The 13,797-nt window shown below is 33.3% G+C and overlaps 1 protein-coding gene across 5 annotated transcripts in view; it reads left to right on the plus strand.

The window, feature by feature from the left end:
- Positions 1-13,797, plus strand: part of LOC108359255 (ras-related and estrogen-regulated growth inhibitor-like protein) — a 110,677-nt gene that overhangs the window by 88,323 nt on the left and 8,557 nt on the right. For all 5 annotated transcript variants that reach the window (XM_017611015.1, XM_017611012.1, XM_017611017.1 and 2 more), the window contains exons 3-4: positions 11,367-11,524; positions 12,107-12,262. In XM_017611015.1, coding sequence (XP_017466504.1) covers positions 11,367-11,524; positions 12,107-12,262 — 314 coding nt within the window. The remainder of the gene's footprint in view (positions 1-11,366; positions 11,525-12,106; positions 12,263-13,797) is intronic.

The following is a 13,797-nucleotide window of genomic DNA, read 5'->3' on the forward strand; positions in this document are numbered from 1 at the left end:
TCTTAAATGAACTCATTATGAGCGTAAAGTCTCCGAAGTGGGACTCCTTAAAGACTAATTTATGACTCCAAATGTTTGCTGGGATTTTTCCCCAACTTACACACACTTAAGCCAATGTTAGAAGTGGCAACAAGTAGACTTCTTCTGTTTTCTGTGGAAAATATCTGTTTCAATATTACATTTAGTTATGGCATAGAAAATGACTGTGTGGCCATTGAAGGTAGTAGGTATTACCATTTTTCTTAGTATTCAAGTCATATAATAAGGTACAACAAGCTCAAAGCATCTTGCTGCCTGTAACCGCGGTCGCATATCTAACGTATGGGTAAATATTGCATGATTGCCTTGCCCGTGGATTCCTTTCCAATGCCTGATGGAATCAATGTCAATGATATTGTATAAACAATCATTTTCAAAGGAACATGCATGCATGCACACAGCTAACACAGGAATAACAGCGAATCAACATAACAATTTTCTTTGTTTTCTTTCTTATTGTTGGTAGTGTTTATTCAACCGAACTTATCCGTTGTATCATATCCATATGTACATATTTATTTATACCTGGACAATCGTTGCAAAGCTTTTTACCAACATAATATGACTGCAAACGAGTATTTGCGTAACTTTGAACATAACAAAAGTTGCCGATTACAGTTGAATAGTGTCGCAAAAGTGTTTCTTTTTATAATATTTATGAAAAGTATGTACATATGTAAACTATTTTAAGCTCACCCCACTTGAGTGGAAATATTGGAAAAATATAAATATATATGTACATACACAATAAATGTAAAATGCACTATTTGACATTTTTTTAATTTTACATTAGAAGCAAAAAAAACCTTTTAAATTTCCATAGAAAGCTCTTCCACCAATTTTGTTCTAAGGATACCACTAAATCTCGCATTGCTTAAGATATGGCTTTGAATTTTGGTATAAGAGTATATGTATGGGCAAATCTAAAAAATAGGTAGACTTTCCAAAAAAGAATTTTAATTTTTAAATTAGTGAGCACACATATCTTTTATATATAATTTTATTCGTAATCTCTTAATAAATCGATTATTATAAGTGTAGTTCATTTTCATCAAGTGTTTCAAAAGTTAGACGAGGAATAAACATGAAATAGAAAACAATCGAATAAGCTGGGTTCACATTACGCTGTTACAGGAGGAAATTTTGAGCAAAGATTTTGAAAGTTGAGCTCTCTTAATTGGGACGTTCTAAATTCATTGGCATACCCCGTTTTACCAGATTGGCTCCGGTTTTCGAGACAACGGCACTTGAAAATTTGATTAAATTTTAACTATTTTATAAATAACTCCCTCAATTTTGAAGTAATTTTACTAAAATTTTGCACATAACGGGTTTTTAATATTACCTTAATTATTTTTTAAAATTATCGAAATGGGTTCACTGATTACTCAGATATGTGTTTTTGCGCTATAACTCTAAGTTCATATCTGAATAATAAATTGTATGCGTGCTATATGTTAAAGTGAACCTATACTAAATTTTTACCTGCTTAATTGGATTAGTTATAACGCAAAAAAAGTCTCTGAATAATCAGTCGAATGGGAGCTGGATGTTAGAGTGAGCCGATTTCGATGATTTTAAGAGATAATGAAGGAAATATCAAAATACACGCGTGTGCTAAATTTTAGTAAAATATCATCAAAACTGAGGGAGTTTTTCACATAAGAGTTAAAATTTAAGCAAAGTTTCAAGTACCGCTATCTCCAAAAGTGAAGCCAATCGGGTAAAACTGGGGAAGCCATTGAATTTAGAAGGCTCCCATTAAGTAAGAGCAACTATCAGAACCTTTCTCGAAAAAAATTTGATTTGATACCACGCTTGAAGTATTCTAACTACAAGAAGGAGCATAATTAAAAGCAGGGACGTGAACCGAACCGGTTTTGAACCGGAAACCCGCTTTTTTCTATTAATTAACTGAACCCTTAACCGAACCGAAATTTTCCACAAATATTTGATCCGAACCGAAAACCGAACACCTTCCCTAAGGTTTAAAGGTTCATTTCAACCAATTTTCAATAGATAAATGTACCCACTTTTTTCCTTTTTGTTAAACCTACCATGTTTGTTTACCATGTGACAATATCAAATGTAAAGGCAACCCATCTCATCTGACAGACACTTGCCCTTAACCTAGCGCGCTGTTGCCCTTGACACTTGACACTTAAACTTGCGCCTACACCTATAATTCAAAAGTTATGCAGCAAACTGATCCACATTTTTTTTGAGGCTTTAAGTATACGTCAAGGAATTATATCCAAAAACAACCAGCTTGGTATAGTTTACAACAGTGAAAATAAAGCAAAATAACTCAAAGGTTACCTGTTATTTAGATTTGCCCATATAAGCGTAATAAATTATTGGGATTCGGGAATTAATACTTTTTAAAATAAGTAACTAGACATGGGTGATAGCGCATTTTTTTTTTGGTGCTAGCCCAATAACGCCGGCGCCACCTGTGGTGTCAGCGCACTAACTCAGCGCAATAGAGCATTGTGCTGATTTGAACACGGCGCCATCTGACTTTCACCACAGTACCCATCGTCATACAGTGTCATACACAACACAGTGGTGTCATGTCTATTATTTCTTTAATTTTCGCTAAGCAACGCTTGTACCGCCAACCGAATTTAGCTTCTAGGAATGTAGTAAATACCATCTTTCTTCAGTAAAGCTTTAAATTTTCCAAGATAAATAAGTTTCTGGCTTTCTCACCACCCAAAAGCAAAAACAAAGAATTAGGGCGTATGTGTGTTTGTATCATGTGTTGGCGCGGCAACTCCGGCCACGGTGTTAACGCAAATGCACCGTGCAGCGCAGTGTTACCCATGCCTATAAGTAGCAGTTGAACTGAATATTGTCGATAATACTGGGGACGCTTGGACTCATAAAAAGAACGGCGATAAGTAATGAAATCTACCATATAGTTTAAAAAAATAACTTCTTCCTTTAAGCTGGAGGAAAGGCAGAAAATCGCTAATTCGTTAAATTAATTGTGGAAAATAATTTCGATTATCAATTGTTTCAGCTTTCCTTTCCTTTAATCCTTTTTATAAAGTAACCCTAATACTATGTTGGGGTCATTTCATGACCCAAAATTACCTTTAAAAGAAGTAGTGTCTTAAGTTAAATATGTTTTCAAAAATATTTTCAATTATTTTCTGTTTGGATATTTATATGGTGAACGTTTAAATGCAACACTATGCGCATTTTACACTTGGGTCATATTATGAACCATTATGGCGATGCTCTATGTTTTGCGAAACCCCTTCACAGTGTACGAATTGCACGTATTGTAAAGTTTTTCTATCCGTGCAATAACACAACAACACACGCTAAATAGTATGTATATGCAATGCCTAACTTTGCCCTCCTAAGCGCGAGAAGAAACCCCATACGAATTGTAGTGTATGTAATAAGCCTAACTTTCTGCATCGATCACAAGCAGTAAAAAGATTTGTTGGCAGTTTTTCTTCTTACCATTATCAACAATCAAAAAATTAATTTACTTACGGGGTGGTCCCAGAAGTACCTGACCTAACAAAGGAAACACAAAACTTTTGTGAAAAGTATATTTATTTTTCAACATAATCTCCTGTCAGCTCTATATACTTTTCCCAGCAATGGTCAATAAGTTCGATACACTTTTTATAATAAGAACTGTCTTGATCCTCAAAACAGCTATTAACTGCCGACATCATTTCTTCATCGTTCGAAAATCTTTGACCACAGAGACATTTTTTGAAGTTGGGAACAGAAAATATTCCGAGGGGGCTAAATCTGGCGATCAAACATTAATTCATTAATTCGGTGAACACTCAATTGAAACCTCTTCACGACACTGTTTTTGGTCGAGCTTGACCAAACGCGGCACCCATCTTGCACACAGCTTTCTAAATTCCAAATCTTCAGATAATTGCGATGTACCGAACTTTTTGAAATCCCTACTATATATTCTACCTCGCGCACTTTCATCCGACGATCATCCATTAACGCTTTGTGGATTTTCTTCACCATTTCTGGAGTTGTCACCTCATTTGGTCGACCACTGCGATGCTCGTCTTGGCAGCTCGTACGGCCTCGTTTAAACTCTGCTACCCAATATTTTACTGTTGTAAACGAAGGAGCAGACTCGCCCAAAGTATAATCTGTTTCAGCTTTTACATTGGATCGGCTGAGGCCTTTCAAAATTCACTGAAAACGTACACCAAGCAAATACTAAACAGCGTGGCGTCTTCAAACTTAAAAAATATGCTTTATAGATTGTGTACTTTTTAATGCAGTGATATTGTTCAAACAACTACTACCATCTCTAGGTTAGGCCGGGTACTTCTGGGACCACCCCCGTATGTACATTAGACCACGTCAAAAAAAATAAAAATCTTGCGATGCGACCGCAATCTGACTCAGATTTTAGTATTTGGCATCAGTAGCACTTGTGCTTGAGTGCGAAGAGCTTGAATTATAATTAGTCTTGTCAAAAAAAAATTCTGTAGACTGAAATAAATAAATAATTAAATCTTTGTATGTACATATGTACGAATGTGCGTATATATGTATGTACACATGTATGTGTTTCAAGTCGACAAATACAATATATCAATTTGGGATAGCTTCATTTAATGAAAATTTAAAAGTTTACTCCACTGGATATACATACATGCGTACATTTATACGTATGTATGTACATATGTATTTACTGCATATTTCTACATTTGTTAGCTTCACCTGTATGAATGCGACAGGGCGTATGAGTAACTACAGGGCGAATGAGCAGTAGGGATGTTATTTTTTTCGATTTTTACGATCCCGGTATTTTCGGGCTGGCCTTGGTTCAATCCCGGGATCCCGGGATCAGCTCTGGGATTTAGATATTTATTATTTTTCAACGACTTAACATGAAAAAATTGCATCAATATGGTGTGAGAAGTTCTACCATATAATAAATAATAAGTAAATGGGTTTGAAACGTACTTTTAATTTAAAGTGAAAATTATTTCATAAGTAACATAACGAAAGACAGTAATTAAATTTATATGCATTTAATAATACTTTAGTGTGTACATATCTGATAAAGTAATTTATGGTACGTCGAAAAAAGCTCGATGCAAAAAAAAATTAAATAAAAACATTTATTTTCTGGTTGAAAGAAGTTCATAATACTGGTGGCAGAAATAAAAGAAGCGCCTTAATTCGACCAGTTTTGTCTATATTCCTTTTGTTTATCCAAAATTTAATTTTTTTTTATAAAAGTCTACCTCATATTACACATAATTAACTGTATATAAATGGGCATTTCTCTGGCGTCATGATTTCTTGTAAAAGACTTTATCGAGCCTTAACCGCCAAAATAACGTTAGCGGCATTTTTTTTTAAATTTTCTTTTTGATGCAGAAATATTCCTAGAGTATCAGATGCATTTCTGCATCAAAACGAAAATTAAAAAAAAATGTCACTTATGTTATTTTGGCGGTTAGGGCTCGTTATAATTGCAAAGATATGGTGAATTCCAAAATTTATTTAAAAAATGTAGTGCAATGTAAAACAAAAGTATGGGTACCAAATGAATTTTTTTTTTTTTGGGTGCACAAGGACAAATAGGAATTGAAAATGTCCTTTGAATCTATTTTATTTTTTTAAGCTCATAAAGTTAGTCCTTAACACATAATTTTTCCAGAAATAAGAATTGAAATATTTCAAGGATAATCGAGGATAAAATTATAAAAGTGTATTTTCAATATCTACCCTCCCTTACGCACCAAAAAATGTAATGTGTTTTAACTCTACATAATCTACTCTTTCATTTGATACTCATACTGGTTGTTTTAAGTATATTGCACTGCAATTTTTAAATCTTTTTTAAATTACTCATATCTTTCAAATTTCAAAGTTCTTTTAAAAAAAGCCTGGCATCAGAGAGAAAAATTAAGAACGCAATTTTACCATACACGGTACCCTGGAAACAATTTCAACCCTCAAGTTGCTTCCCTTCGCCAATTCCTATTGCTACTATTTCGGGGGACCTCACTGAACATTTTCCAAAAAAAGATAGCAAAATCCGTCGGGCGCTTTTTTTCTATGGTAACTTTTACTAATTCAAATATTACACAGGCCAACAAATATTTTAAAAAATTTTGTTTCCTAAAATGTTAAAGCTGTTTTCGATAGCCTTTTTTTGGGCTGATTACGAATCTATAAGTATAAAGTTGCCATCAGCTTTAGATTTTGAGAAAAACGTCGTCAAAGTATCAAAAAATCGCTTTATTTGCAATATTTGAGAAGCATTTGTACCTATGAATATAAAAAAATGTATATTCCTAATTTCGATATACTATACATATACTTATTAACTTACTCGTATATTTATTGTTCACTTCAATACACTGAGTACCCGAATTGAAAAATATCTAAATTTATGTCAATATTCATAGTGAACATGTGGGATGAATGCATTGCACAATTGCATATACTTATTTGCTAGTGCTGTTGCCGCACAAAAGGGAGGGGCCGAATGCCAAATGGTTTTAATGAGAAGCTCTTTTCATGGCAGAAAACAGGGTGTCCAGATTATTTACAAAAAAAGCGCAATTTCTGAAAAATAAATCGCCGAAAATCGCCAATTATTATTTTTTAAATAAAATTCATAAGATCGATTTAACAAATCTTTTATTTTAAAGGCGAGATCTTGTTATAATATAGTTTTTAGAACCAAAAATGAATATAATACCTTCAGAGGATAATAATAAATAACACAAATCACTTATATAATAGTGATGTACAAACAATTTTCTTTAAAAATAAGCAGACTTTTTAAAAATAAGCAGACTTTTTAAAAATATTTGTTTCAACACATTTTGTAATAGGACTGCGCAATTATTAAATTTATTATAACTCATATTAATTGATTAATCGCACAATTAATCGCTTTTAATAGCTCGGCGCTAAAAACTAAATAAAAACCTATAATAAGGCGAGATCAGCTATTTCCACAATTTCTTCAAAATTACCTATAGTGTCTGAATGATTTACATTTCTGTTGCTGTCATATATTGAGCTATTTAACTTTGATAACATACTGTTTGATATTGAAAACGTTTTGCAGCAGAAACTATTAGCCTTCATATAACACTTCATTCGAACTATTGAATTAACGCTTTCCAACCTCATCCTATTTGGAATCTTAGTTTTTGTTGAATTCATTACGGAAAAAACGTGCTCAACGAAACATGTGAGTGCGGCAAGGATAATAATATGAATTTACTTACATATATTTCCAAACATTTTATTGCCTGTTGCGGTTTTCACTCCGTAAGCAATTATCCAAAATTCTTCAAAGTCAAATAGTGAATTGGCAAGTCCCTGAAACTCGCCCTCTTGTGATTCACACACTTTTGTGGTGATAAAATCAAAGCTTTTTTAAAAGTATTTAATTGACTAGGTAATAGTTTCAAAGGCTCTTCGATTAGGGTGATTAAACATTTTTGACAGTCTTTTAATATGCTTCTTAAGTCAAGTTTATCACGCAGTTCATTAGCCTCTTCTGTAGCATTATCGTGGAAAACTAAGTTTTGTATATTTTTATAATTGGAAAAAATTTAGTTGAAGGGAACAAATCGCCAATGGCGATTTCCTAAACTTTTACGCGGAAATATCCAAAAACAATTTCCAAATTGGCGCGAAATCGCCAAATCTGGACGCTCTGGCAGAAATAAACTCGGGGGTTAGCCATTGGCTACCGAGGGGCGACCGCTATTAGAAAAACACGTTTTTGGAGTTACTCAAACCAGGGATCGAACCAAGAACCTACCGAGTGGTAGAGGGCATGTCCAACCATGTTTATATGTTCTTTGAAATTCATTCAAGTATAAAAGGGAGACCAAAATACTTGCATGATTTTAATTAAACGAAAACCACAGTATTTTAAAGGGTATATTCTTTATTGAAACTTAAGAATACACTTCAGCAGAAACTCCATAGCAGGTTTTTCAGGCGTTGCGGCTTTCGAAGTCGTTCAGGCTTTACAGGCTTTTCATGCAAGCTACTCCACAACAAACTTTCCGCGCTTGAAGTTTCTTTACATTACACATGCAAATATTTACTTGCAAACATTCTCATTATATACACTAATCTTTAAATTTTCTCTTTAAAATTTAAAATATCTATTTATTGAAATAGCAAACGATTGAAAAATACCCAAAAGTGCTGGGATGCGTTTTCCGACAAATGAGATATCGACTATACAATTACAGTTCGATAAACGTGATACTTTTTTTACCATTTAATTCTAATTGATTCAATACTTCTATTCCCTTTTTCATATTAATATTCAAACAATAAATAATTTTTGCCTGCATTTTATTGCCTAAACTTTGTGTAAAATTCCTTTAAAATATGGTAAGTGTTATCGACTTTGGCATTGTTCGAATGAATAACTGTCAGACGACGCCTGAAAAGCCTGAAACAAGTTCGAAAGATGGCATCTTTCAGGCATTTCGGACTTCTGTTCTGGAGCAGCTTCTATACAATTGCATTAAATCACCTTAAAGCTTAAACAGACCGCAGTGTTGATCCGGATTAACTCGGACTTAGGATTCAAAATTTCAGACTTTGGTATCGATACTGAGTACTCATTCTGGCATCGGGCTCATGGTATCGATACTCTAATATTATCAGGGAGAAAGTATCGATACTACTCAGTATCGGACTCATTGAAATACGTTGCTTGGAATACTAAAATTATTTTATTCTTCAATGGTATATCTAGTTATTTCCTGAAATTAAAACAATAGAAACTTAAAATATTTGATTTTTATTTCATTGCAGAACTTATTTTAACGTTAAATGTACATACATACATACATATATATATATATATACTTTCACGAATTTAAAATTTTATTACGAATTTTTGTAAACTTTTTGGGTATGCATTTTTGTACCCTATTCAATTTCAGTATAATAATACACGTAAAGTTTAATAGTTTACACAACTGCATACCCAAAAGTTTTCTAAAAATTCTGCATTTTCATGAACTATGCGTAAACTTGTATGGCCTTATTCATAAAAAAGGTTTATAAACTGAAATATGTAAGAAAACGTCATTTTATTAAGCTTTTTAAACATACTTTATTTTTTATGAATAAGGCCATTAAACTTTAACTTATTTGGTTCATGTTATGCAACAGACTACACGAAATTTCAGTTTTTTTTAAGTGATGAACAAAATTTTATGATAGTACTCCATATAAGCAAAGAAAATCGGGTTGCCAGTGGAAGAAAAAATTTAAAAAGCGTGTGTTTTAAAAAGTTTTCGATACTACGAGTACTTTGCAAAGTATCGAGTAAAATCATCAAATCAGGTATCGAGTATTAAAGTACTCATTTTTATACCCTCAGTATCGATGCTTACTCAATATCGATAGTATGGTTCGAACCCTACTCGGACTTAATCCGGATCAACTGCAGTTAATTGCCGAGTTGATCCAGATCTACGCTGCCGTCTGTTTATGCTTTTACAGGCTTGAGCGCCTCAAGCCGCAACGTCTGAAAAACCTGCTATGGAACTTCAGCTTTAGGATATAAATATGAATGGAATAACACATTGGGCACGAAATGTTTCGTAAATATTATGCTAAATTTTTTTACGTACAGATACACACATACATATATGGTCTTTTTACCCTGAGTTGCTAATTAACGTCTGCCTTGTTGACAAAATGCATACATACATATGTATGTACACCCATAATAATATATGCCAGCCAATCATTCGTTAAACTGGCCAACATTTTCCGTATATATATATATTGATATGTTTATATCACGTATGTGTTAGTCGGGGAACAATCCGACTGTCCGACTTTTTGATGAACGATCGAACATTAGTACATATTTATCGTTATTTGTGATGTGCTCGTAAATCCAAAAATGCCAAACTAAACAAAATTACACTTAGGAAAAACAAAAACCTCTCTATATGTGTATCGTCATTTAAAGTACAAAACCACGTATCGTCATTCTGCAAAACCGCGTAACTGACATTTGCTGCCAAAAAGCTCTTGGCTTAATCCTTATCCATTCGTCCTGAAATATACTAGCCACAAATGCGATTGCTTTATAAAAATAGAACCATTTTGAAATATGAGTGTTTTTACTCTCTAGAAAATAATTTATACAACCTCAAATACGCGGTTTTGCATTATCGTGATACGCGGTATTGCATTTTGTTGATACGCGGTTTTGTACTTTAAACGACGTATGCATAACTTAATATGTATGTATGTTTGTATCTATGTGCGAGTATGCCTTTCCATGCATAAAATTCGACTAATCCGGGAAGACTCCGGGAACAATCGCAGAGGAACATGCAACTAATACCACTTTTTATCTCTTTATATGGAGCGAACTAATCGCTTTTGTTCGAGCATGTCCTAAGAAGAGAGTAGTTGTTCCCCTTTTATACCCAAATTGTATAAAAAGCGAGTAGTCGCTATTAAAAAATAAAAATAAAAACTTGCACCAACTGCGATTCGAACCGGGGTTCGCAGTTTCGTTAAGCGAATACTCTCTCTCTGCGCCAACGCCGCAAATAAAATTTCCTTGACTAGTGCGCACATATCATTAAATCGTTAACAGTACCCGTTAGAGATGAGTCGGGGGCTAATTGATCTCCAATAATACTCGTATGAGACTAGTTGTGGCTAATCAATGCCCAATTGTATCTGATTGAGAGTAATCTCGGAATACTCTCCTTAGAGATTAGTCGCACAATTTTTCGCAGGGCGCACTGAGAAGGCAAAATTTTTTGGTAGAAAAGAAAACGCCATAAGTGCCTATATATCATTAAATCCTTAAGTGTACCCGTTGGAATTGAGTCGGAGACTAATTGATCTCCAATAATACCCGTATACGAATAGTTGCGGCTAATTAACGCCCAATTGTACCCGATTGAGACTAATCTCGGGATATTTTCTTTAGAGATTTGTCGCACAAATTTTAGCTGAGACGAGATATACGTACGTAAGTATGTATGTATGTATGTCCATTGATATGTTCAATTGAAAGAGGTTGTATAAACAAAAGAAACTCACACACTAACATAAAAGCAATACCTTAAGTTAAAAATAAACATAAATAAAAATTATTTTTCATCATATTTTAATTTCATTACTTCCAACAAAAGCACAAATATTGAAATGATAAATGATATATCGCAACGTTAAAATAAACTATATTTCGCATTACGAAATATCGATGACATTTTCTTTAAACGCTGTGCTGCCTGCATTTTAATATTAATTGTGATGTTTCTGTTTATTTTATCTTACAGCGTTGACAGTGCGTTATCTGACAGGCCGTTTTATTGGCGAATACCGATCAAACACAGATCTACTATATAATAAAACGATCTCATTGGATGCTGGCCTGACGGAAGTGGAAATTGTTGATGTCTATGCCGGAAATGAAGAAGATTTTCCAATGGAGCAAGTGAGTAAATGTGTAATTAAATCTTTTACATGAAAATTTAACGCTTAAATCCCAAAATACAATAACGCAGTGGCAGTGGCAGTGGCAGTTTTTCCAATGAAGCGACTCACAATACAGCAGTGGCAGCTGGCAGTACTGCTCAGTTTAGCCTAAATTCTAAACTCACTGTCACTGCCTTCATCGCAGCAAACTTCGCATGTTGAATTTGACGTAAATAAGACGCAGCCAACTTTTGTTTGTTTCACTGAAGCCTAAAAGGCCACAACAAAAATGTAAACAAACAACAGGTAATGTCAAAAAAAGCAGTCACTGACAACGCCATATTGGCAGTAACAGCTGATTTTAAAAACTGTCACTGCCACTGCGCTATTGTATTTTAGGCTTAAAAAAAAATATTAAAAGGATACGAACGCAGCCTTATTTGGTTCATTAGATCAGCGGGAATATTTCGAACGTTACTGAATTATCTTTTTTATTTTCAAATTTATTTGATTGCGCAATTTCACCGGCTTATCCGAGTATATTAACTTATTGAAAAATATTTGTTTTTACTTAAGATGATTAATTAAATTTCACTTGCAGGTTCTCTGGGCAGACGCTTGCATGGTCGTCTACAATATAACGGAGCGTAAAAGTTTTGGCTATGCCAGTAAATGTTTAGGCGAAATTAAGGCGTTACAAAATGGTCCATCCGCTTATTTGATAGGCAACAAAGCAGATTTGGATCATTTACGAGAGGTGAGTTTGGGAAATTCACGCATCTGGTTCTTAAGAAATTAAAACATAATTGTCTCTGCCTTTTATATATGTATGTGCCATTCGTAATTTTAACTATTTTTTTAAATATACAGTTTGCCGGANATGCATATGGTTTTCTAAATTTTCAAATGCAACGCGCAAGTACTTAGAGTGATCATATTCGAATAAAATTTTGCACAGCTTATTTTTAGACCAAAACACATCTTTTTCCGCCCGGCAAGCAAAATTTTATTTTTAACGAACGGTCTAATATACATATACATTTACATATGTATATTCATATGTACTTAAAGCGCTCTTACACGATATGTAAATGCTATTTTTTGTATCAACACTTAGGTCCCTTTTTATGCGCCTTTTTTTATGAGGATTTGAATTTATGCGGTTTTTCAAGCCATTTTTTCGTTGTAGCGATTTTTCTTTTTTGAGAGTTTTTATTACTTTTTTTCGGTGTGTAAGAGACAATGCTTCTCATGATAAAAACATAACAAGGTAAAACCACTGAGAGACAGTCTGACGTTTGCCAGCAATATAATTTAAAAGTTCAAAACCCAATCTCACACACACTTTCTCATTTTCAATCTCAAACAACAACAGTTCCCTGCAAACCAAAGTTCCCGAAATCTTAAGGAAATCGTTAGGAGTATCTCATTTCTGTAACGATTTTTTACGAATTTTCAAAGAAAATTATATGAAGTGGTTGACACGAACTCGTAAAGAAATTTCTGTACGAAAAATAAAGAAAATTCTAGAAAAATTCTGAAAGATATTCTTCACATAGCACCATTATTTGCGTTGCTTCACAGATTTTCTTCCGAAATTTCGTAAAAGAATGGAAGTGTGCGTAATTTATTTCATTTTAGAAAATTCGGCAAAAAATCGAATTAAATCTTAACGAATTCTTTAAAATTTCTTTACAATGCAGAATACTCTGAAAAAATGGTTTGCAGGGTTGTGAGCAACTTCATTTTTTTTTTTTCAATTTTATATGATTTTAAAATGCTTGCAAACGTCAGAAAAAAATCATGGCCGACGAATTGAGATAATGAATTTACCTGGTAATGTTTTTATCGTGATGCTTCTGATAAATAATTTTTTCTTTGTATTCTTACATAATTCATGTATTTATTTTGATTTTTTTTTTGTTTTTGGTTAAAATACAGATACAATATTATTTTTTCATCAATGTTCAGTTTTACATGGAGTAATTAGTGTTGAAATGAAGAAATAAATTGTTTTTTGCTTAATATTGCCTCACTGGTTTTTTTATGCGGTTTTTTAGAATTTTTTTTTACATGGAGTATCTGAATTTTTGCGGTTTTTGAAAATGCTGGAACGCATCCCTTGTTTTTGTATGAAAGTAACGAACTTTTTTATGCGGCTCTCTGAGGAACGCATGTACCGCATAAAAAAGACCTAAGTATACTCGTATGTACAATATATTAGAATGTATCTGAAAAGTAGCATTTACATATGCAAATACATACATACATATCGTTCAGTTTAGATTTAAT

The sequence above is a fragment of the Rhagoletis zephyria genome, unplaced genomic scaffold (genome assembly GCF_001687245.7).
Source record: "Rhagoletis zephyria isolate East Lansing unplaced genomic scaffold, Rhagoletis_zephyria_1.1 Rzeph_scaffold_00367, whole genome shotgun sequence".
Lineage (NCBI taxonomy): Eukaryota > Metazoa > Arthropoda > Insecta > Diptera > Tephritidae > Rhagoletis > Rhagoletis zephyria.